Below are 25,958 nucleotides of genomic sequence, written 5' to 3'. Positions count from 1 at the left end.
CCACTGTACCCTTAACACGGTGTTAAATTCCACGCTCCACTGATATCCAGATATGCTGAAAATAAGGCTGACCCGATTAATATGTGTCAGTTTCGCTCCTCAGCTCTTCCCTTGGGAAATCATATTTATATGTGGTCACTGGTTTCCAGAGCAAAAATTTCTTACACTTTCACATTTTAATTTTAACCTATAGCACTTGTGCTCAAAACAGGGAGTTCATTATTCACACTAGACCAAAAATGCAAGCCTAGTTGGAAGAGAAACCTTCCTTTCTAGACTAATGCATACGGTCCTATCCCAATACGAAGCCAACTCCATTTCAAGATTCATGCATATGCATAAATAATTAGGATGAAAGGCAAAAACGGTGAGAATTGTCAAAAATTCAAGCCCCCAGAGTTTTTGGTGCTATTTCGCTCTAGGAATACATTTAGGGATTGAAAATCAAAACATAAAGAGAACAGATGAATGTGAAGAAACATTTTCATGGTGTACATACTAATCTAAGGTAATTGCTTACTTGAAATGAATTCACAAGTTACACAATAACTAGCAATACAAATCAATAAAAAAAATCTCATTTTAAAATATGTTAAACAAATGAATAGGAATTTAAATATTTATCATTAATCATATATTTGATTACTGAAGGGCATAGAGTATTGTCAGTAAGCACTCAGTCCATACCATAATTCTGATGTTATTATGGGAATGGGTTGAAGCCAACTGAGCCCTTTCCACAGTGCTCCTTTCCTTGTCATAGGACCACCCCCGAACAGTTAGTGGATGGCATCAACCTGGTTTGGCTCTAGATTTGGTTTGGCAGTAAACCAAAGCGGTGGGGGGCGGTTGGGGCGGGGGTGAGAATCATTGTTGAGATTTACTGCTTCGGGACTGTTCGGATCCGGCCCAGACAAAGCACGGGGTGTCTGCAGTGCCACGGTGCCCAAGTCCCTCCTTTTATAGTCACAAACCATCCCGGAGAGGTAGAATGAGGTTTGGATAAACTAGAGAGAAAGAATGAATCTCTTCAGCAGGCATTTGTGGATTTCAGGATCATCAAAGGCTAAATAGGGCATTACCATCAGCTTTAAAGGCCCCTCTCAGGGTCGGCACCTGGAGAATTTCCAGTACTCTACCAGTCTCGACTATGGGAGGGAGAGTCAAGCAGAGGCCTATCCATTCCATTCCTAGCTTGGGCAGTGGCTAGCGAGTGGAAGGCAATCTACTACGAGTCAAAACTCACCTGTGCTGGGTAGCAGCGGCGTGGGAGAGAGTCGAGGGCAGAGACTCAGGTTTACTGTGTGGAAGGAGGCAGTGGTAAACCACTTCCGTATTTTTACCAAGAAAACTATGGCTACACTACTAGAATGATAGCAGATGAAGGGGGGTGTTCTGGGAGAGATGTGTCAGTGGCGTCGCTTTGGGTCAGAGACGACTCGACAGCATAAGACGAGACTAGATCAGCTTTAAAGGACTCACTCTGTTCGCCCCCCCACCCCGACTCTGGCACCTTACTGATCTCCTACTACAACCCAGCCTGCACACTTTTCTCCTCTCACACCACCTTGCTTACTGTGCCCCAATCTTCTCTGCCTCACTGCCGATCCCATTCCCAAGTCCTCCCTGTAGCCTGGAACTCCCTTCCCCTTCCAGATATGCCAGACCACCACTCTCCCCACCTTCAAAGCATTACTAAGCATCTCCTCCCAGAGGCCTTCACCAATTAAGCCTTCTTTTTCCCCAGCTCCCTCTTCCTTCTGCGTTGTCTATGCACTTGGATCTGTGACTTCTGAGTCTTTGGTATTCATCCCACCCTCAACCCCCCAGCACTTAAGTACATACCTATAAATTATCTATTATATTATGTATTTATATTAACTTATTTCTCCCCCTCTAGATAGTAAGCTCATTGTGGGCAGGGAACATGTCTACCATTCAACCTACCATTGAAGCAGTGTGGCTCAGTGGAAAGAGCATGGGTTTTGGAGTCAGAGGTCATGGGTTCAAATTCTGGCTCTGCCAATTGTCGGCTGTGTGACTTTGGGCAAGTCACTTAACTTCTCTGTGCCTCAGTTACCTCATCTGTATTTCATTCATTCATTCAATCGTATTTATTGAGCGCTTACTGTGTGCAGAACACTGTACTAAGCCCTTTGGAAGTACAAGTTGGCAACATATAGAGACAGCCCCTACCCAACAGCAGGCTCACAGTCTAGAAGGGGGAGACAGACAACAAAACAAAACATATAAACCAAATAAAATAAATAGAATAAATATGTACAAGTAAAATAAATAAATAGAGTAATAAATATGTACAAACATATATATATATATATATATATACAGGTGCTGTGTGGAGGGGAAGGAGGTAAGGTGAGGGGGATGGGAAGGGGAAATAGAGGGAGAGGAAGGAGGGGGCTCAGTCTGGGAAGGCCTCCTCGAGGAGGTGAGCTCTCAGTAGGGCTTTGAAGGGAGGAAGAGAGCTAGCTTGGTGGATATGCAGAGGGAGGGCATTCCAGGCCAGGGGGAGGATGTGGGCCGGGGGTCGACGGCGGGACAGGTGAGAACGAGGCACAGTGAGGAGATTAGCGGCAGAGGAGCGGAGGGTGCGGGCTGGGCTGTAGAAAGAGAGAAGGGAGGTGAGGTAGGAGGGGGCAAGGTGATCGAGAGCCTTTAAGCTGAGGGTGAGGAGTTTTTGCCTGATGCCTAGGTTGATTGGTAGCCACTGGAGATTTTTGAGGAGGGGAGTAACATGCCCAGAGCGTTTCTGCACAAAGACGATCCGGGCAGCAGCGTGAAGTATGGATTGAAGTGGGTAGAGACAGGAGGATGGGAGATAGGCGAGGAGGCTGATGCAGTAATCCAGTCGGGATAGGATGAGAGATTGAACGAGCAGGGTAGCGGTTTGGATGGACAGGAAAGGGCAGATCTTGGTGATGTTGTACAACTCTGTTGTACTCTCCTAAGCGCTTAGTAAAGTGCTCTGCATGCAGTAAGTACTCAAATACCATTGATTGCCCAAAGAAAATCAGAGTCTGGATTCTGATCTCTCCAGGGTCACCTCTCCTGTGCATTGGGAGACCTCTCTCAAAGACACTGTCAATGTCGCCCAATTGGTTACTGCAGCTGTTGCTGCAGTTTTTCAGGGGTGAACTTGGTGTGCCCCAGAGGTCAGACCAAGTAATCCAGACCTGAGTCTTCTACTGTCTTGGGCAAATCACCATGGTAAATGGGTACTTCGCATGAAGCAAATCTCCTTACTATTGGCTTCAAAGCTCTCCATCACCTCGCCCTTCCTACCTCACCTCCCTTCTCTCCTTCTCCAGCCCAGCCCGCACACTCTGCTCCTCTGTCGGTAACCTCCTCACTGTGCCTCATTCTCACCTGTCCCACCGTAGACCCCTTGCCCACATCCTGCCTCTGGCCTGGAATGCCCTCCCTCCACACATCCGCCAGACTAGTTCTCTTCCTCCCTTCAAAGCCCTGAGAGCTCACCTCCTCCAGGAGGCCTTCCCAGACTGAGCCCCCCTTTTTCCTCTGCTCCTCCTTCCGTCCCCACTGCCCCCACTCCCTCCCTCTGCCCTTCCCCTCCCCACAGCACTTGTGTATATTTGTGCATATTTATTACTCTATTTATTTTAGTAATGATGTGTATATATGTATAGTTCTGTTTCTCTATTATGATGGTATTGACACCTGTCTACTTGTTTTGTTTTATTGTCTGTCTCCCCCATCTAGACTGTGAGCCTGTTGTTGGGTAGGGACTGTCTCTATCTGTTGCCAAATTATACTTTCCAAGCGCTTAGTACAGTGCTGTGCACACAGTAAGTGCTCAGTAAATATGATTGAATGAGTGAATGAAATCACCCATTCACCATCCTTATCATCATCATCAGTGGTATTTACTGAGGGTGTATCTCAGTGTATTTGTGAATGCATCTGAGGCTTGGATAGGTGAACTGAATGGTGCAGCAATGCTTTGAATTTACAGGGGGCTTGGAGAAGGTTTGTGTTTTTGTGTGTGCGCAAAAGTGCTAGTAAAGTGGTGCTTATTAAGCCATCGGGAGCAGAAATGGAGATTTATGCTTTTTTGTTTTTTGTCACCGGAATGAACCGGCTGCTGTCACCATCCCTTCCCCCTTCAGAGTTTGATGTATCAAGATGCATCCCGGTGGGGGATGACACTGCAGACCTATGTGCAGCTGACTATGTTGGAGCAGCACACTCGCCCACAGGTGCGTTTCATCTGGGGCGGGGCGCACGGTTGCGGGGGTGGCTGGGGGGAGTGCATCAGGGCTTTGTGCAAATAGAAATCCAGATTCCCATGAACACTCACCCCCTTTGGCAGGCACAGAATGAGGATTGGATTGCCCCCTTGCAACCCATCTAACTAGCCACTAAGTCACAAGGCCCCAGAAAGTTTGACTGGGTCTCGGTCCCAAAGTCTTTGTGACTGAACCAGGCTGCTCCGCCGTTTGTCATGGGAGGCTCCGTCACTTTCCATTTCTTTTTTTTCCGCCTTGTCCACAGCCTGGTTTCTTTGAATCTGGCTCATTGGTGTGGGTGTACTCATAGCCCGATGGCTGAGAAACATCTGGGCGGAGAACATTAGGCCTCCAAAAGTTTATCTAGCACTGGGGTCTTCTATAAATTGGACTGGGATTGGATCTGGGGGGTGTCTAGGATGTGTCTAGAGCCCCAGGGATCAGCCAGTAGAAGATGTGTGTTACGCGCTGAGCCATATCCAAGGTAATCAGGTCAGACCCGATTCTTGTCTGGAGTAGGGGAGGCAGGTATCTTAGCTCTAGTTTTACAGATGAGGAAACTGAGGCTCCGAGAAGTTGTGACCTGCCCAAGGTCACGCAGCAGGCTCGTGGCCGAGCTGAACTTAGAACTTGGGTCTCCTGACTCCCAACCCTAGGTTGGTTTCCCGACGCCTCATCCTAGACCTTCAGGGGCTCCTGTGTCACTCCCAGGGTCACTTTGGTGCAGGTGCCAGAGCCCATGTGAATCACTTCTGACTTGTGTACTTACTGGTGTACAGTGGTGTGGAGTGAAGTGTCCGAGATCTGCAGCTTGGGGGTTGAGGGGGCTGTGAGGGGCATCCGTTATTTCTGCCCCTTCCTCCACCCGTGACCGGCCAGGGACATGTTCCGGCCGAAAGGAATTTCACAGCCCAGGATCGGGGCTCTCCCTCAGTTCCTGCCATTCCCCTGACCACCTGGCTTAGCAAGGGCTCTGGTGAGGAAGAGCAGGGCTCGAATAACTGACTAACGTCTCTTTTCTCCTCAGATATCTCCTATCCGAATGATGGAAAGATCAATCCACAGCGCAAAATACATTTTTGTAGAGAACCTATACCGGAGGTACAGTATGTGTGTTCCCATGGGGGGTTGGTAAATAGAGTTTTCTAAGGGACATGAAGTCACCACTTATTGCCCTCTTCGCGGTGTTTCTCTTTGCTTATCCTGGAACCTGTAGCCTTAATTCTTGATAGGAAACAGTGGGCGAGGGGCTAGAGGGCAGGGTCAGGGTGGGTGCCGTTAGAACTGACAGTGATGTCCCTAGGCCTTTTCCTGTTCAAGTCACAGAGGTGGTGGTGATGTTGGTTGGCAGGATTGAAGAGGGAGCGAGAGCCGAGGTGGGTTTCCGATGCGGCAGAAGGAAGGGCAGACAATCGATAGATCAATCGGTCCATCGGGCGGATATGGCGCTTCAGCTTTATAAGGTCCCCAGTTTGCTCTCCGTCCTGTGTGACTTTATTCCTTGTGGTGCTGTTCCTTGTCTACAGTGCCATGGAAGGCAACCACCATCGAGAGGGTAGGCGGTGGTTGAGCAAGAAGCAGTTAGCTTTTTGGAGCGTCTTCATTTCTAAGTGGCATTTGTGGTGCCCTGTATCTGGAAGATCAGAGTTGATGAGGTATGAGCCATCGTCGGGTTCTAGGAGCGCATTATTCAGTTCCCCGCAACCCCACGAGCTCTGCTCATCAGAAACCACGAGATGGCAGCCATGTCACACGGGCTTCCCAGGGTGCCCGCTGTCCTTTCTCTTTCTCTGCTGCCGTGAATGTCTAGGAGAAAGCATTCCATGGGGCAATGTTAATTAAGTTTCAAGTGGCGAGTGAAGTACCTAACTTTGTGTGCCTATGTCCATCTGTGCTCAGCTTTGTTCTTTCCTACCGTTTTGGAAATCCTGGGTGAATACACACCCATTCCTACAAATGACAGCTTTTTTGGAAGTTTGGGGTAAAGATTCTGTCTCCTTAAAGGCCTCCTTTTAGATGCTGAAAGTGATGGTTTGATCTTGCAGTTTCCCTTTAAAATGGAAGCGAGAAGGAATAAGAAGTGGATATTGAGGGGTGAGGGTGGGGGGAGAGAGATTGGAACAGTGATGAAGGGAGTCTTAAGAAGCCTTATGTCTTTCAAGGCCCAGCTCTGGGAATGATCTCAGGAATCTCTAAGAAATGGGCAGATTTGTGAATTCCGATGAAGTGTAATTGCTTAATTCCCCATCAGGTTATCTGTGATCTCTAAAGACCCAAGGCACAACGTGCCATGTAAGCTGACGGGGGAAGGTCAGACAGAGTGGGTGGAAGTCACTAGGACCTAAGTCCACTCTGTTCTCATTTTGGAGAACTCTCAGTCCCATGATGTGTCCCAGGGACAAGTACATCCTTTGAAGCTTTTGGTAGGAAATGTACTGTGGGGCGGGCCTAAGGGTAAGCACCGACTTAAAGTTAGTGGAAAGTGGTCCATGCCGACTGGATCCGAGCTTTGAAAACCCATCCTCGGGAACTCTGGCGGCCACCTGTTTCTCAACCTGAGCCTCCAGACATGTTGGCGTCAAGAGGGCCACCAACACCCTCAGGCCCCATGGTGGCAAGACCGGTGCCAACCCCGTGGCAAGGCCGGTGCCAACCCGAACGGGGTCTGCATAAACCCAAATGCTATTTTTCAGCCTCGCCCTGCTGAATTGGGAACAAACGTATCATAGCAAAGCCCCCTCAAGTTTTTTTTCTTAATTTTATTTATTTTAAATGATATTTATTAAGCACTTGTTATGTGCCAGGAACTGTACAAAGCACTGGGGTAAATTCACGGTTGGACACAGTCCCTCTCCCACAAAGGGCTCGTGGTCTTAATCCCCAGTTTACAGGTGAGATAACTGAGGCACAGAGAAGTTAAGCAACTTGCCCAAGGTCACACAGCAGGCAAGAGGTAGAGCTGGGATTAGAACCCAGGTCTTCTGACTCCCAGACCCATGCTGTAATAATAATAATAATAATAATGTTGGTATTTGTTAAATGCTTACTATGTGCCAAGCACTGTTCAAAGCACTGAGGTAGATACAAGGTAATCGGGTAGTCCCACGTGGGGCTCACAGTCTTAATCCCCATTTTCCAGTTGAGGTCACTGAGGCCCAGAGAAGTGAAGTGACTTGCCTAAAGTCACACAGCTGACACGTGGCGGAGCTAGGATTAGAACCCACAACCTCTGACTCCCAAGCCCGGGCTCTTTCCACTGAGCCAAGCTGTTTCTCCAAATAATGTTGGTATTTGTTAAGCTCTTACTATGGGCCAAGCACTGTTCTAAGTGCTGGGGTAGATACAAGGTAATCAGGTTGTCCCATGTGGGGTGCACAGTCTTCATCCCCATTTTATAGATAAGGTAACTGAGACAAAGAGAAGTGAAATGACTTGCCCAAGGTCACACAGCTGACAAATGGCGGAGCCAGGATTAGAACCCATGACTTCTGACTCCCAAGCCTGTGCTTTTTCCACTAAGCCATGCTGCTTCTTGGTGCTTCTCTATCCAGTAGGCCATGGTGCTTCTCTTTCCCTTGACCACTAGTTTGATTTGACTCTGCAGACCACCCTTTCTCCTGGACCTGCTATGTAACCTTGGTTTTTCTGACACTGCTTCTCCACAGTGTAATTTCCTTCTAGAGGAACGCTCAGCCACTTATCATCATCATCTTGGCTCACAGTACTTTGAGTAGGTAGAACACTTTGATTTTTCCGAGGTGCTTTCACATCACTTATCTCATTGTGTTTTCACAACAATCCTGTGAGGTGGAGAGAAGCAGGTATTATTGTCCCCACATTATAGATGAGGATGGGTAGGCCCAGAGAAGTTAAGGAACTTGACCAAGGTCACAAAGCAGGCCAGTGGTAGAGCTGGCACTAGAATCTGGCCTCTTAATTCGTAGTCCCCTCCTCTTTCTGCTAGGCCACGCTCAAAAAGTACCAATGATGAGGTGATGCTGATGATGAAATCACAGATCAACACTGCACCCTCCAATTATTGGGCATTAAATCAGCAAAAAAATGAATTCCTTAACAAAGAACGCTAGGCCTTGTTAAGTTAGGGGGATTGCTTAGTTGTCGGTGATTGAACTTTTTGACATTACTATATTGATGAAATGGACCTGTTGATACTTGATCTTTAATGAGTCAATAGTATTTTCTGAGTGCCTTCTTGGGGCAGAACACTGTACTAAGAAGTTGGGAGAGCACAGTAGAGTTAGTAGACCTGATCTCCCCCTCAGTGAGCTTACAGTCTAGTGGCAAATTAAATGACAAATTAGTCATTTGACTTTTAACACTACTTAAACCTTTTACTAAGTCTCCTCAACTTCCTCTGTGTTCCCATTGGTGTAACCTTCCATTTGCACTTATTTGTATATAGACTAAGCCCCTCCTGGGCAGGAATGTGTCTACCAACTCTGTTGTATTGTACTCCCCAAATTGTTCTGCACACAGTAGGCACTGCCCGCCATCTAAAACTCAATATGTCCAAGACTGAACTCCTTATCTTCCCTCCCAATCCCTGCCCTCTCCCTGACTTTCCCATCACTGTATACGGCCCTACCATCCTTCCCGTCTCACAAGCCCGCAACCTTGGTGTCATCCTCGACTCTGCTCTCTCATTCACTCCTCACATCCAATCCGTCACCAAAACCTGCCGGTCTCACCTCCACAACATCACCCAGATCCGCCCTTTCCTCTCCATCCAAACTGCTACCGTGCTGGTTCAATCTCTCGTGTTATCCCGACTGGATTACTACATCAGCCTCCTCTCTGATCTCCCATCCTCCTGTCTCTCCCCACTTCAATCTATACTTCACGCTGCTGCCCGTATCATCGTTGTGCAGAAACACTCTGGCCATGTTACTTCCCTCCTCAAAAATCTCCAGTGCCTACCAGTCAACCTACGCATCAGGCAAAAACTCCTCACTCTCGGCTTCAAGGCTCTCCATCACCTTGCCCCCTCCTACCTCATCTCCCTTCTTTCCTTCTACAGTCCAGCTCGCACCCTCCGCTCCTCTGCCGCTAACCTCCTCACTGTGCCTCGTTCTCGCCTGTCCCGCTGTCGATCCCCAGCCCACATCCTCCCCCTGGCCTGGAATGCCCTCCCTCCGCACATAATAATAATAATAACAATGATGATGGCATTTATTAAGCACTTACTATGTGCAAAGCACTGTTCTAAGCGCTGGGGCACATCCGCCAAGCTAGCTCTCTTCTTCCCTTCAAAGCCCTACTGAGAGCTCACCTCCTCCAGGAGGCCTTCCCAGACTGAGCCCCCTCTTTCCTCTCCCCCTCCCCATCCCCCGCCCTGCCTCCTTCCCCTCCCCACAGCACCTGTATATATGTTTGTACAGATTTGTTACTCTATTTTACTTGTACATATTTACTATTCTATTTATTTTGTTAATGATGTGCATCTAGCTTTATGTCTATTTATTCTGATGACTTGACACCTGTCCACATGTTCTGTTTTGTTGCCTGTCTCTCCCCTCTAGAGTGTGAGCCCGTTGTTGGGTAGGGACCGTCTCTATATGTTGCCAACTTGTACTTTCCAGGTGCTTAGTACAGTGCTCTGCACACAGTAAGCGCTCAACAAATACGATTGAATGAAAGTATCATTGATTAACATTACTCTTTGTACATATTTTACACTTTTTTACTTTCTCCTACCTGTAATAGATTTTAGTGTCTGTCTTCCCCACTAGCACCTTGAAGGCAGGGAGCATCAATCAATCATATTTATTGAGCGCTTACTGTGTGCAGAGCACTGTACTAAGCGCTTGGGAGAGTGCAATTTAACGATATAATAGACATATTCCCTGGCCCCGGTAAGCTCATAGTCTAGTGGGGGAGACAGACAGTAATATAAATGAATAAATTACGGATATGTCCATAAGTGCTATGGGGCTGGGAGGGGGGGGATGAATAAAGAGACCAAGTCAGGATGATGCAGAAGGGAGTGAAAGAAAAGGAAAAGAGGGCTTATTCAGGGAAGGCCTTTTGGAGGTGTGCCTTCAATAAGGCTTTGAAGGAGGGGAGAGTAATTGTCTGTTGCATATGAAGAGGGAGGGCATTCCAGGCCAGAGGCAGGACGTGGGCAAGAGATCGGCAGCAAGATAGATGAGATCAAGTTACAGTGAATAGGTTGGCATTAGACGAGTGAAGTGTGCAGGCTGGGTTTTAGTAGAATAGCAAGGCGAGGTAGGAGGGGGCAAGGTGAGTGAGTGCTTTAAAGCCAATGGTGAGGAGTTTCTGTGTGATATGGAGGTGGATGGGCAGTCACTGGAGGTTCTTGAGGAGTGGGGAAACGTGGACTAAATGTTTTTGTAGAAAAATGATCTAGGTGGCAGAGTGAAGTAGGGATGGAGTGGGGAGAGATAGGAGGCAGGTGGGGGGAGGTCGGCAAGAAGGCTGATACAGTAATCAAGGCAGGATAGGATAAGTGCTTGGATTAACGTGGTAGCAGTTTGGATGGAGAGGAAAGGACAGATTTTATCGCTGCTGTGGAGGTTGAACCAAAAGGATTTAGTGATAGATTGAATGTGTGGGTTGAATGAGAGAGAGGAGTCAAGGATAATGCCAAGGTTATGGGCTAGTGAGACAGGAAGAATGCCATCTACAGTGATGGGAAAGTCAGTGGTAGGACAGGGTTTGGGTGGGAGTTCTGTTTTTGACATATTAAGCTTGAGATGACAGCAGAACATCCAAGTAGAAATCTCTTGAAGGCAGAAGGAAATGCAAGACTGCAGAGAGGGAGTTTTGGAACAGCTTGTGAGGGAAGTGGATGTGGGTGTCAATAAGGATGGAGAAATAATGTCTACTAACTCGGTTTTCCTCTCCCAAGCGTTCAGTACTGTGCTCTGCACACAGTAGACTGTAAGCTCCTGGAGGGCAGGGATCATGTCTAATAGCTCTATTTTCCTCTCCCAAGTGCTCAGTACAGTGCTCTGCACACAGTAGATGGTAAGCTCCTTCATTCATTCATTCATTCGTATTTATTGAGCGTTTACTATGTGCAGAGCACTGTACTAAGCACTTGGAAAATACAGTTCAGCAACGGAGATAATCACTGCCCACAACAGGCTCACAATCTAGAAGGGGGGAGACAGGCATCAAAACAAGTAAATAGGCATCAGTAGCATCAATATCAATAAATAGAATTTTATATATATATATATATATATATACATATGTACATATGTACATATATACACAAATGCTGCAGGGGGGGTAGAGCAAAGGGAGCGAGTTGGGCTATGAGGAGGGGAGGGGAGCTGAGGAAAAGGGGGGCTTAGTCTGGGAAGGCCTCCTGGAGGAGGTGAGCCTTCAGTAGGGCTTATCATGTCTACTAACCTTATTGGATTCTCCCAAGCACTCACTACAGGGCTCTGCCCACAATAGATGGTAAGCTCCTAGAAGACAGGGATCGTGTTTACTAACTCAATTTTCCTCTTCCTAGGGCTCTATACAGTGCTCTGCACAACAGTAGACTGGAAGCTATTCGAGGGCAAGGATTGTGTCTGTTAACTCAGTTGGACTCCCCAAGTGCTCGGCACAGAGTTAAACACTCAAAAGATCCTATAGGTTAATTATTATTAGAAAAAAATGTTAAAAGGAATTGTTTCATTAGAGACCATGTTCTGTGAATTACTGGGGTAAAAGCAGTGGGAAGTTCTAGGATTTTTCGCCTGTGAATCAATCTGTGAATTTAAGCAATCAAGCCATCCATGAGTTTATAACCTTCTGCCCTTATGGGCACCTCTAGACTGTTGGGTAGCTGTTTCCATTTCTCCCAGGGCTGTTTCTCTCTCATCACTAGATTATAAACTCATTACGGGCAGGGAACATGTCTGCTAATTCTGTTGGATTGTACTCTCCCAAGCACTTAGTAGAGTGCTCTGCACATACTAAGCACTCAGTCAATACCATTGCTTGATAATCTTGTGTCTCCAAGAGATTGGACTGGGCCATGTCTTCTCTCCTTCCCTTTTGCATAGTAAAAATGACAATTCCTCCCTCCATTTTTTTCTGTGCTGGCAAGGAAACAACTGCGAAAGAGGCAGCAAAGAGACCTGCAAGGAACTGGTCCAAGTAACCCCCATCCCTAGCTAGCAAAATTTGTAACAACTTGCACAGATTGGAAGACCTGGAGTGTGCACTAGGAGTGGTCTTTTTAGCAGGGGCGGCGGGCTTAGACACCCAAAAGTCTCAGAGGGGATAGAGAGAGTTTCTACTGTCTTCTTGTCTGGGTCCCAGATCTTGATCTGTTCTGTTCCATTCGCAAATGGAGTTCAACTCATTTCCATGCCCCTGACAATGTTTCCCAGTTTACATAAGAGGAAGGAAATGAGGAAATGTTCATTTTTTTTATGGTATTTGTTAAGCACTTACTATGTATCAGGCACTAGTCTGAGCTCTGGGGTAGATGCCAGCTCATTAGGTTGGACACAGTTTATCTCCCACATGGGGCTCACAGTCTTAATCCCCATTTTACAGATGGGGTAATAATAATGAATAATTATGGTATTAGTTAAGTGCTTACTATGTGCCAAGCAGGGTAACTGAGGCATTTCTTGTGGTAGTTGTGACAAACATCAAAATAAATTGCAAGTAGGGGGAAGCAACAGAGTTTAAAGCTATGGGCCTAAGTGTACGTGATGATAATCAATCAATCGATTATATTTATAAATACGAAATGGAGCGGGAAGAAGGGTGAGAACCCAAGCACCGAGGTAACGCAGAAGTGCTGGACAGGCAGTAGGAGATAGTCGGAGTTAACATCAGGGAAATCAGAGATGTGATTTCAGAAGGTCCTTGAAGATGGGGAGAGCAGTAGTCTGCTGGTTGTGAAGGGGAATGGGGTTCCAGGAAGATTCTGAGTCCCGGCTTATCTGACATAACAAAGAGACTGAGAAACAGATCATCTTAGCTCACCACAGGTTTTCTTCTCTGCTGTGCACTACAATTTGGTGCTACTGGCGCCGGCAACGGGGTCACCTGTCGAGAACCACCGACGACCCTCGGTCACGCCTCTTCCTGTACGTAGTGAGGTGTGCATGGAATCTGAGGCACCAGGCCGACCTCAGACCATGCAGACGAGGGTCAGCCTTGGCCAGGCGATGCTTAACGTGTTCACAGGGGAGGGGGCGCAGCCTTCCACGCTGCAAGGTTTTCCCAAACTCTTCTTCAGGCAGGATCGTGGGGTTGCTTCTGCGGAAGGAAATGCCGACAGCAGAGGCTGAAATGGGGTCAAGCGGCTGAATGCATTTGTGAGAACTGACCCTCTCCCCCATCTCTCCCCCTCTCTTTCTCTCCCCCCAACCCCTTTCAGTGGAAAGATGCCAGAGGTAGATTACGTGGTGCTAACGGAATGGTTTGACTGGATTATGAAGAACATCGCCGTCCCGGTTGATTTGATAGGTAAGGGCAACGTCCCTTCCTGATGACTGACTGCCAAGGTTCAGGATGCTTTCAGAGTTTTCCTGTCAGGGTAAGGAAGGTGGAAGAGACATAGAGTACCCAGATGGGAATGTTTTTGTTTGTTTTGGGTTTTTCTTTTCTTCATTTTCCTGTTCATTTCTAAGGCCCCTTAACTTCCATGGTGGTAGCAACCGTATTTCTGAACTCAGTTCAACCTCCTCTTCACCTTCCCATGAGGTGCTGGGGGTGGGTTTTCTCTCCCCCCAGTCTGTAGCCATCTATCAATCAATCAGTCAATGATTTTATTGAGCGCTTACCACATGCAGAGCACTGTACTAAGTGCTTGGGAAAGTACAATACCAGAGTTTATAGAAATGTTTCTTGCCCATCAGGAGCTCACAGTTTTAGAGGGGAAAGCAGACAGTAAAATAAATCACACATATAATAATAATAATAATAATAATAATAATAATGGCATTTATTAAGCGCTTACTATGTGCAAAGCACTGTTCTAAGCGCTGGAGAGGTTACAAGGTGATCAGGTTGTCCCCCGGGGGGCTCACAGTCTTAATCCCCATTTTACAGATGAGGTAACTGAGGCCCAGAGAAGTGAAGTGACTTGCCCAGAGTCACACAGCTGACAATTGGCGGGACCGGGATTTGAACCCATGACCTCTGACTCCAAAGCCCGTGCTCTTTCCACTGAGCCACACTGCTTCTCATATGTACATATGTACATAAGTGCTGTGGGGTGAATAAGAAGGGCTTAAAGGGTACAGATCCAAGTACGAGGGTGATGCAGAAGAGAGAGAACGCTTAGAACAGTGCTCGGCATATAGTAAGCACTTTACAAATACCATAATTATTATAGAGGAAATGAGAGTTTAGTCACAGAAGATCTCTTGAAGGAGATGTGATTTTACTAAGGCTTTGAAGGTGGGGAGAGTGGTGGTCTGTCATATAGGAAGGGGAAAGGAGTTACAGGCCAGAGGGAGGATGTGGGTAAGGGGTTGTCAGTGATTTAGACAAGTTTGAAGTACAGTGAGTAGGTTGGTGTTGGAGGAGCCAAGTTTGCGGCTGGGTTGCAGTAGGAAATCAGCAAGGTAAGATAGGAGGGGGCAAGCTGACAAAGTGCTGTAAAACTGAGGGTAGATTTTCTACCCTTCTTTCTAGAGAAGCAGCGTGGTTTAATGAAAAGAGCACGGGCTCTGGAGTCAGAGGTCATGGGTTCAAATCCCGGCTCTGCCAATTGTCAGCTGTGTGACTTTGGGCAAGTCACTTAACTTCTCTGACCCTCAGTTACCTCATCTGTAAAATGGGGATTAAGACTGTGAGCCCCCCATGGGACAACCTGATCACCCTGTAACCTCCCCAGCACTTAGAACAGTGCTTTCATTCATTCATTCAATCGTATTTATTGAGCGCTTACTGTGTGCACAGCACTGTACTAAGCACTTGGGAAATACAAAACGGCAACATATAGAGACGGTCCCTACCCAACAACGGGCTCACAGTCTAGAAGGGGGAGACAGACAATAAAACGAAACAAAACAAGTAGACAGGTGTCAGTGAGCGCTTCCTATGCACAGAGCAAAGTACAATTCAGCCACAAATAGAGACAATCCCTGCCCAACAACAGGCTCAGAGTCTAGGAGGAGGGAGACAGACATCAAAACAGGTAAACACGCATCAATAGAAATAAGTAGAATTATAGATATATACATCATTAATAAATAGAATGATAAATATGTACATATACACACAAGTGCTGTGGGGCAGGGAGTGGGGTAGAGCAGAGGGAGTGAGTCAGGTGATGGGGAGCGGAGGAGGAGCAAAGGAAAAGGAGGGTTTAGTCTGGGAAGATCTCCTGGAGAAGTTGCGCTTTCAGTAGGGCTTTGAAGGGGAGAAGTGTGCTAGTTTGGATTTGAGGAGGGGATTTTATTCAGGGCTTACTCTTACTCTGAACCAAATGCTCGGTAAAGTACAATACAACAGAGTGGTAGTCATGTTCCCTGCCCAGATCAAGCTTATGGTCTAGAGGGGAGACAATCAATATAATTTATATAATTTGTAGATATGTACAAAAGTGCTCTTAACCAGAAGCCCCATGTTGGACAGGGATGGTTTTCCATCTGACTCTTGTTTACCCTATTGCTTAATACAGTGCTTGGCACATAGTAAGCACTTAATAGCATAATCATTCTAAGCAGCAGCAAAGATGAAAGCAAGTGGCACAAGTTCCAACTTTCCCCTTTCTGACAAAATGCATGTTGATTCATTTTAGATCTTCTGCTGAAATCAAGCAAGAGGTCAGCAGATCCCCTCTAGACTATCAATTTGGTATGGGCAGGGATCGTTATTGTATTGCACCTCTCCCAAGCGCTTAGTGCAGTGCTTTGGACACCGTAAGAGCTCAATAAATACGATTGATTGAATGAATGGAGGAAAGTATGAGCCCAGATAATCACTTAGTACAGTGATTAAGCACTTAGTACAGTGCTCTGCACACAGTAAGCGCTCAATAAATACAATTGCTAATCAACCACTCCTCTCTGACAAGCTTATTGCTGAATAATTGAACTGGAACGTGAGAGCAAATTTACTCCATTTTGATGCCTAAATATCATGGGCTAAAAGATCTGGCTGAATTTTCTGTTTGCCTCTGCTTATCTTGAACCATACATTGAGATGTCAGATTTTTTCTTTGGAAGAACATGGAAGAACATTTAGGAAGAACATGTTTCTTGTTTCATGTAAAAAACATGAAAAACAATGTTTCATAACCTGTCATAAAATAGCTATCTCAACAATTATAGAGAAGCAGTGTTGCCTAGTGGAAAGAGTTTGGCACTGGGAGAGAGAGGACCTGGGTTCTCATCCCAGCTCCACCATGCTCCACCACTTGTCTGCTGTGTGTAACCTTGGGCAAGTCACGTAGCTTCTCTGGGCCTCTGTTACCTCATCTGTAAAATGGGGATTAAGATTGTGAATCCTACGTGGGACAGGGACTGTGTCCAACCTAAGTATTTTGTATCTACCCTAGCATTTGGTACAGTTCTTGACAAATGGTAGGGATTGTCTCTATCTGTTGCTGAATTGAACTTTCCAAGCGCTTAGTACAGTGCTCTACACACAGTAAGTGCTCAATAAATACGATTGAATGAATGAATGAAATGGGAAGTTCTTAAATACCATTTAGAAAAAAATCTATGAGGTTGATGGAATCTCCATTTGTAAGTGATGCACAAGCGTGTGCCCAAGAATGAGAGCCTGCGTGAAGAAATCAATTTTGGTGTCAATGGCTTGGGCAGTGCCACGCATATTGTCTCATCACTGGTATTCATGTTCCTGCCTGGGCAGTGGGTACAGCCAGTGTGTAGCATGGCCTAGTGGAAAGAACTCAGTCCTGGGAGTCAGAGGACCTGGATTCTAATCCCAGCTCTGCCATTTCTCTGCCTTGTGACCCTGGGCAATTCACTTAACTTCTCTGTGCCTCAGCTCCCTCATCTAATAATAATAATAATGGTAATAGTGACATTTCTTAAGCACTTACTATGTGCCAGGCACTGTACTGAGTGCTGGGATTGATGCAGGCAAATCAGGTTGGATACGGTCCCTGTCCCACATGGAGCTCACAGTCTTAATACCCATTTTACAGATGAGGTAACTGAGGTCCAGAGAAGTGAAGTCACTGGCCCAAAGTCACACAGTAGGCAAGTGATGGAGTCATGATTACAACCTAGGTCCTTCTGAGGTCCAGGCCAGTGCTCTTTCCACTGGGCCACACTGCTTCGTCTTCAAAATGCGGATTCATTATATGATCTTCCTGCTACTTTGATTGTGAGCCCTATTGCACATAGTAAGTGCTTAACAAATGCCATCATTATTATTAGTAGTAGTAGTAGTAAGCGCTTAATAAATGTCATCGTTATTATTATTTTCTGTTTGTGGAGGTGGGTGGGCAACCACTAGAGATTTTTGAGGAATGAGGAGGCATGAACTGAACTTTTTTTTAGAAAAGTGATCCAGCCAGCAGAGTGAAGTAGGAACTAGAGTGGCGAGAGACAGAAGGCAGCAAGATCAGCAAGGAGGCTGATGCAGTAACCAAGGTGGGGTAGGATATGTGCTTGGTTCGGCGTAATAGCAGTATGAACGGAGAGCAAAGGGCGGATTTCAGCAGTTGGTGTGAAGGTAGAACCTGCAGGATTTGGTGGCAGATTGAATATGTGGGTTGAATGAGAGTGATGAGAGAAAAATAATGCCAGGTTTTCAGGCTTATGAAACAGGGAGGATGGTGGTGCTGTCTACAGTGATGGGGAAGTCAGGGGAAGGACAGGGTTTGAGTGGGAAGAAGAGGAATTCTACTTTGGATATGTTTAGTCTGAGGTGTCACCAATAAATCCATGTAAAGATGTCCTGAAGGCAGGAGGAAGTGCGAGCCTGCAGAGAAGGAGAGAGATCAGGGCTGGAGAGGTCGATTTGGGAATCATCTAGGAAGAGATGGGAGTGGAAACTGTGGGAGAGAGTAAGTTCTCCGAGAGAGAAGTCACTCCCATTTCTCTGGCTGTCCTAAGCCACAGGCCACAAACCTCTGGCCTGACTGGTATGATGAAGCACTTTGGCCACCCATATGGCCTTGTCAAGCCTGGCTACACTGCTTCCCTGCTCCTGCTAATGCTGGAGCAAATAACTCCTTTTTTTAAATGGTATTTGTAAAGCGCTTACTGTGTTCCAGGCACCGTACTAAGCACTGGGGTAGATACAAGTTTATAGGTTGGACACAGTCCATGTCCCACATGAGGTTCCTAGTCTTCATCCCCATTTTACAGATGAGGGAATCAAGGCACAAAGAAGTGAAGTGACTTGTCCAAGGTCTCACAGCAGACAAGTGGCAGAGCCAGGTTTAGAACCCAGGTCCTTCTGACTCCCAGACCCAGGCTCTATCCACTTGGCCACGCTGCTTCTCTGTTCCTCCACCCAGTCTCTTGCCTCTTTTTCCTCCTTGGTTTCTGCATCCAAGTCACAACTAGAGGAACTTGCAAAATATATGTATATATACTTTTTTTCCATGGCAGTTTATCTCCAGACCTCTCCCGAAACTTGTTACAAGAGACTGAAAATGAGATGCCGAGAGGAGGAGAAGGTCATTCCGATGGTAAGAAAACCCTACAATCCTGTCTCCAGGCAGAGGGAAATTCCTCCCTCAATTGCTCCCCAGTTTGTCACTTAAGTAACACAGGAACTTGATCTAGAAAAACCCTGTCCGTTCCCCACACACACACCCCACCAGAGTCCCCTGTGGCTCTAGAGCCCCTGCATTGTAGGGCACTATGAAGAATTACCCATTGGAGGAGTAGATTGGTAAACTGCCTGGTAAGCGCCATACAGCTAGCCCTGCCCCTCTGAGGGACAAATAGGGCAGGGCTCCTTCCCTGATGAATATTCAAAGGCTGATACATAACCAGCCATCACTTTGAGAGAAAGCAACTTTGCCAGATAATGATGGTATTTGTTAAGCACTTACTAATGTGCCAAGCACTGTTTTAAGCACTGGGATAGATACAGGGTTATCAGGTTGTCCCGCATGGGGTTCGCAGTCTTAATCCCCATTTTACAGATGAGGTCACGGAGGCACAGAGAAGTTAAGTGACTTGCCTAAAGTCACACAGCTGCCAAGTGGCGGAGTCAGGATTAGAACCCACAACCTCTGACTCCCAAGCCCGGGCTCTCTCCACTAAGCCATGCTGCTTCTCGTATGAGAGCATCCTCAGAGCCAAGGGCTGCTGGTTGTTCCCCGGAGGGACGGCCCTGACTCTTCAGTTAATTGATAATCAGTCAATGGTATCTACTGAACACTTACTCTGGGCAGAGCACTATACTAAGCACATGGAAGTGTGTAGTAGAGTCAGTCCTCGCAGAGCTTACAATCCAGTGAGTGCTCAATAAATACCATTGTACAATGACTTCCCAGCTCCCTGCAGGCTAAACACATCACTTCCACAACCAGGTCAATGTAAGGATCGGAGGATGAATCCCATTTCCAAGTAGGTTGGGACACGAATGTGAGAGAACAAGCCGGAGATGCAACCCACTCGCCAGTGGTGAAATGCAGCCCAGGACGCCATTTCACTACATGATCTTGGGGATGGTTCATTCCTCTTCCATCCTGTCAGGCTAGGGCCTGAGAAGTGAAGGCTTGGGTTCTGGGAAAGCAGTGGGCCATGGGCAGTGTTAACTGATTACTGGTGGGTTGACAGACATTAAGAAGAAAGGTGAAGCCGTCGGTCCCTAAGCATTGGGGACTTCTTCTTTTGGGGTTCAGTTCCAGTGATTTTTATCCCTGCCCCTCTACCCACCCCCCCCAACTCCAAACACATGCACACCAACTTTGAAGTGCACCCTGCCCTGTACCTGGACTACACCTGTTTCTCCAAGAATGTAGAGGTGCATTCCTGCAGATGCTGCTTCAGGAAGCTCCTGCTGTAGCACTCAGCATGCTTGACACAACGTGCGTGCACACAACCACTTCCTCTGTGCACACCACCGCTTCCCCAACACCTCCACATGCACGTACACAACCACTTCCTCTGCCGCACACATGCACACCACCGCTTCCTCTGACATCTCCATGTGCATGCACACAACCATTTCCTCCACCGCATGTGTACGCACCACCGCTTCTTCTGGCATGCACAACACCGCTTCCCCTGACACTGCCACGCACTTGCGCATGGCCGCTTCCTCCAGCCCCACGGGGTGCTGGATCCGGACTGATGCCCGAGGTCAATGAACATGCTCAGATTCTTCCAGAGCGTGAAGTGAAGACTGAGCACATACCTTTCTGATACCCCAGCAGGATTGGGACCAGGTAGGAGCGAGAGAGAAAAAGCCATCATGAATGCAAAGGTTAAGTGCTCTTGAAGAAATTAGATTTAAAAGGGATGAAGTCGGCACTGACAAGTAGAGTGCTGCTTAACAAAGCAGTTGGAGGAAAAGAAAATTAATTAGGAATTAACAACGAATGCTTGGGCATCAGCTGCCTGGTCAGATTGGGGCAGGGGGCAGCGTAGACAGTGGCTCCCTAAGTGGATCTTTATTTCACTCTTCCCTTTGGAGGCTGCTGCTTTTCAATTGGTATTTGTCAGCAGTAGCACTTTCCTCCAGTCAGCCTGGAAGTGTCTCAACAGGATAGAGCTGGGAGGTCTGACTTTGAGCCAGAGAAGGGCAGATCGTTGTCCCTTGGGGGCCAGACAGTTTTCGTCAGTTGCCCGGTGCCCAGGCTGGCCACCTGGATGGAAGCAGCAATGCTCAGGAGGCAGGCACTTGGCTTCCAGAGCCCCAGTCAAGGCAGCAGTGGGGCGGCAAGTGCTTGGGTTTGACTTGGAGTCAGGTGGATGCCCCTGCTGTCCTGTCCCTGTGGTAAGGGTGCCATGCTGAAGCCCTGCCCAAATCCTCCTGGCAGACAACCGGGGGAAGGTCGTGTGCCCAGCTTGTAGAGTTCATCCAAGCCGATACCGCTCACTTTTGGGGCGGGCCTTTCTCCCACGTGTTCTGTTTGTTTGCTCAGTCGTCAGCCTGGTGGGGACTGGTTGACTGCTCCCCATCCCCCTTAATTGTGGAATGAAAACAGAGAAGGCAGCGGGTGCCTCGGCCTGCTCCAGCTACTCGCCGTCTGTGCTTGACTTTCCTTGCAGGAATATCTGGAAGCGATCCATCACCTCTACGAGGAGTGGCTCATTAAGCAAAGCCTCTTTAAAGTGTCCTCTCCTGTTCTTGTAAGTGAGTGTTTACTTTTCACCTCCAGTGAGTGCCAACAGTCTCATCAGAATTTTCCCTTGAGGCCCAGCTAGGCCTCTGGAGAAATCAGCCCTCCATTAGTGAACATTAATGTGAGGCAGGTTTCAATAAGGAAAAAAAATCCACGTGCATGGCAAGCTGTGGAGAAGGAAAGAGGGTAGACTCCCCGGGGGGCGTTGGGGCAGGAGGCCTCTCGGAGAAGCTGACCTGGCTCATGTGGGCAGGCAGTTGGAGTAGGTTGGCCAGGTCCTGGGGAATTTGCTGCCCCCAGAAGAGCAGATGCCACAGTGGGTAGAGTGTGGCCTTGTGAGCGGAGAACCACCCTGCTACAGGCGCAGCCTCTGACTGAGACTCTGAGTCTTCCTCAGATGGAGGCTGAGGCTTGTACACAGGGGCCAAGCCGGCCTCTCTCCCACTGACAATCCTGGGCGATCAGACACAGCCCTTTCCTCAATAGGTTGCCATTTGCTTGTTTTCCAGGTGATGGAGGCAAACCACGACATGCCAGAAATGTTAGAGCAATTTGAACAGAACTGGGACCGAATACTAGCCCCCAAGACCACGTAGCACGGTTCATAGGGCTGGAGAAACCTGTCTGTCTGAGCAGCCCAGGGAGACGTCTGTCCGGGTGACTGTCGGTTTGGCCGAGGGATGGAGTTTGGCTCCATTATCTCATGAGTGATTTTCCTGTCAAGTTCTGGTTTATTTGTAAGTTGGCAGTGACTTCACCCCACTTTTTTTGTCCAAACACCAGAGGTGTGGTCCCCACCCCCAAAGCCAATGGGCCCTCCCAAATCTCTCCTAACATCTTGACCAGGCCCAGGAACACACAGTGGGCCCCAGACTACTTGGGCAGTGGCCAGATAGGTCTGGTAAAACCAGTCATGTTGCCAGGTCACCATCGGGTGGCTGCTCTGTGCCACAAACTGCCCGCACCAATCTCTGATCTCCGGTTGAATGAACGCTTGGAGAGGGAGTGCACGGAGGGGAACCCGAGAGTTCTGTCTGTGGCAGGTGCCGCTGTCAGAAGGTGCCTGGTGGAGGCTACTACACCCTGCTTCCCTACTGCCATCAAGGGACACCCTCTTGGTAGCTCACTCTCTGCCAATGGCCCAGTCTTTCTGAGGTCTGAAGAAACCAGTCAATGGGCGAGGGCCCCATCTGTTATTTCAAGAATACTCTTGAAGTGTTTTGGGGAAACACCAGGGTTCCAGATTTGTCGCCAAGTTGGCTCATCCCCAGGCTTTAACTGAATTGTTAGCATGAGGCTCATCCAAGAATTATGCTCACAGTTTTTCTGTAATTGCAAAGTCTTTAGATCACTTCATTTTCCACATCGCACTCGTTCTTTCCATCTCTTTCGATCTCAGCGGTAAATGTCGAGGCAGGCAGTCTGTGACTCTACTGCCCATCCCTCAAGGGCACTACAGCTTCAAAATGCTCTCACGCCTGATTGCTGGGTTTCAATTCAAAGGGGCTCATTTGGCTCTGTGAATGAGGTCCCACAATATTCATTAGCGCAGTACTCATAACCCTTAGGTGATCTCTTTTTTTAACAGTTTTTAAGTACAGATGTCATTGACATAAGTGGAGCGCTTTGTCATAATGGTTAAGCAAGCCCTTTCAGATGAGGTCATCTGTACCAATTCGCCTACTTTTAGCATTTCAAGCGGGAAGCAAGCAGCATCAGCCAAGCCAGGTACCAAGGTGGAGTACAATCTTTCCAGGGAGTGACGTCTAGGGTTTTCCAGTTCAGATCTGGAGCCACCATGTCAGGGTTTCATGGGTTTGGGTATCCTCGTGTGTCCCTTTGCTGTTCAGATTAAAACTGTCACTCTGGCAACTATCTAAAATGGAGACTATTTGTTCTGATTGCAAACCAAATGATCAGAAGGGAAATGGTCTAACATTTCTGGGAAACTTCTGGCCCGAATACAGCTGCACCAACAGGGGAAAGATTTACAGCTGCTATCACCATCATCATCATTGCCATTGTCATCGTCACAGGCGACAGCATGGCCCAGGGGAGAGAGCACTGGAGTCAAGAGATTCAGGTTCTAGCCTCAGACCCTTGTGTGTCAGGGACCGTTTAGAATTCTCTTAGGTGTAATTTTTCCCAGTGCTTAGTACAGTGCTGTGCACACAGTAGACACTTACTAGCTATTTATGCTACTATTTCGACTCTGCCCCTGGCCTGCTGTGTGTCCCTGGGCCAGTCATGTATTCTCTTGGCCTCAGTTTCCTCATCTGTAAAATGAAGATCAGATCCCTGCTTTCTCCATCTCTTAGGCTGGGGGCCCCATGTGGGACAGGGATTGGGTCCAATCAGTTTTCCTTGAAATACTCCTATGTTTAACACATTGGTTTGGGCACTGAGTAAATCACTCGAAAATACCATCCTTGACTAAAGTAACACTCCTGGACTTTTCCCCAAGCGCTCAGCTCAATATTTCAGGAAATGAAATGAATACTAAAAGTCATTTTTCACAAACGGACTAAGTGGGATAGATAGACAGACCTACCCAGAAGTTAAAGGGTTGTGGATGGAGTGACATGACCAGGGAGGTGGGGGTTATTCCAGGAAGGCCTCCTGCAGGAGGGGGCTTTTGAGGGGGAATTTGGTGGTGGAGGGATGTGAACCAAGGGGTCAGAGATTGGATAGTTGAGAGTAGAGCATAGCTAGGAAAGTTGTCTTCGGAAGAGTGAAGCGTGTGAGCAGGGGAATATCAGCTGAAGGGGTTATTTTGGAGGGTGGAGAAAGGTGGTGGACAGCCTTGAAGCCAATGGTCAGAAATTTCTGCTTGATGCAGAAGGAGATGGACAGCCATCGGAGGAGTTTGAACACTGTTGGTTAAGATGATTCTGACCTAAATTTGATCGTGCTGTTTGCTGTAAGCAAGTACATCTGAGGCTTCCAAGACCCCATTCTTCTGGGAATTAGTCGACCACTACTGCTTTTTTGTTCTTGCTGCTGTTACTCCTTCAGGTCTGCACAGGGAGCCATAGTTTAGCCATGTAATTTCAGTCGTGTTGAGGGTTCTTTCCTATTGGCCAGGAAATTCAGCCACACACCTGCTCTCTTTTGGTGTTTTGGGGTTTTATGGTACTTGCTAAGCACTTACTATGTGCCAGGCACTGTAGTGAGCACTGGGGTAGATTCAAGATAATCAGGTCAGATGCACAACATGTTCCACATGGGGCTCACAGTCTTAAACCCCATTTTACAGATGATGTTGCTGAGGCACAGAGTGGTTGTCTTGCCCAAGGTCACGCAGCAGACAAGTGGCAGAAGCAGGATGAGAACCCAGATCCTCTGACTCCCGGCCCATGCTCTTTCCACTTAGCCACGCTGCTACTCTGGTGTTATGATTCTCCTAGGGCCTAAGACTACATTCTGATAATGATTAGGTTTTGAACTCTTTCTAACGATTATGGGATGCTAAGTGTAATGCTGTCTATTGTGCAACCTTGACTTTCAATCAGTCTCTCTCATCCTGTCAGTTTTTCCTGTACATTTCCATCGAACGTCACCCGGGACAGAGAGCTGAACAAGGACACTAAGATCTCTCTACAACTTCCCGCGCCAGTTGTTTCAAATGTATAACTCCCTCCTCAAACCTCCTCTCCCACCTCCTCTCTTGCCCCTAATGACCTGGCCACATACTTTATTGAGAAAATTGAAACTATCAGGTGTGCTCTCCTTAAATTCTCCCCCACTCCTCTCCACTCCCTCCCTCTTCCTGCCCCTTCTTCAACTCTCCCATCCTTCCCAGCAGTATCTCGAGTGGAGATCTCCTGCCTTCTCTCAAAATCTACCCCTTCGACCTGCACATCCGACCCCATCCCTTCACACCTTATCAAAGCACCTGCTCTCACCCTTTTTCCCACCCTGAGTGCCATCTTCAGTTGTTTACTCTCCAATGGCTTCTTCCCCACTGCCTTCTAAGAAGCTCATGTCTCCCCTATCCTAAGCAAAAGCAACCCCTTGACCCAGTGGCTCCCTCCACCTATCACCCCATCTCCCTCCTACCCTTCCTCTCCAAACTCTGTGAGCGAGTGGTCTACACCCACTGTCTCACGTTCCCCTCCTCCAATTTTCTTCTTGACCCTCTCCAATCTGGCTTCCACCCCTTGCCCCCGCAGAAACTGCCCTCTCAAAGGTCTTCAGTGATCCTTCTTGCCAAATACGGTGGCCACTATTCCGTCCTAATCCTCCTCAACCTCTCAGCTGCCTTCAACACTGTGGACCACCCACTTCTTCTGGAAACATTATCCAACCTCAACTTCACTGACACTGTCCTTTTCCGGTTCTCTTCCTATCTCTCTGGCCATTCATTTTCACTCTTTCACAGCCTCCTTCTCTGCTGCCCACCCCCTAAATGTGGGAGCCCCTCAAGGCTCAGTTCTGGGTCCCCTTCTATTTTCCAT

At 47.6% G+C, this 25,958-nt stretch overlaps 1 protein-coding gene and 1 non-coding gene across 7 annotated transcripts in view; both read left to right on the top strand.

Annotated features, from left to right (window-relative positions):
* Nucleotides 1-25,200, top strand: part of TK2 (thymidine kinase 2) — a 50,563-nt gene extending 25,363 nt beyond the window's left edge. For 3 of the 6 annotated variants that reach the window (XM_038772556.1, XM_038772552.1, XM_038772551.1), the window contains exons 5-10: nucleotides 4,149-4,238; nucleotides 5,296-5,369; nucleotides 13,645-13,733; nucleotides 18,809-18,888; nucleotides 21,428-21,508; nucleotides 22,011-23,376. In XM_038772556.1, the coding sequence (XP_038628484.1) occupies nucleotides 4,149-4,238; nucleotides 5,296-5,369; nucleotides 13,645-13,733; nucleotides 18,809-18,888; nucleotides 21,428-21,508; nucleotides 22,011-22,097 (501 nt within the window). In that variant the 3' untranslated portion in view covers nucleotides 22,098-23,376. Of the gene's footprint in view, nucleotides 1-4,148; nucleotides 4,239-5,295; nucleotides 5,370-13,644; nucleotides 13,734-18,808; nucleotides 18,889-21,427; nucleotides 21,513-22,010; nucleotides 23,377-25,031 lie in introns of those variants that run through there. The other 3 variants (XM_038772553.1, XM_038772555.1, XM_038772554.1) reach the window with 3 other exon arrangements.
* Nucleotides 1,098-1,236, top strand: LOC119920595. Its single transcript, XR_005448327.1, has one exon. It is a non-coding gene; the product is annotated as a small nucleolar RNA SNORA7 (small nucleolar RNA).
* Nucleotides 25,201-25,958: the final 758 nt, after the last annotated feature.

Source organism: Tachyglossus aculeatus, chromosome X1 (assembly GCF_015852505.1).
Source record: "Tachyglossus aculeatus isolate mTacAcu1 chromosome X1, mTacAcu1.pri, whole genome shotgun sequence".
Classification (NCBI taxonomy): Eukaryota; Metazoa; Chordata; class Mammalia; order Monotremata; family Tachyglossidae; genus Tachyglossus; species Tachyglossus aculeatus.
The sequence above is the reverse complement of the archived record's forward strand: the minus strand, read 5'-3'. Positions and strand labels throughout refer to the sequence as shown.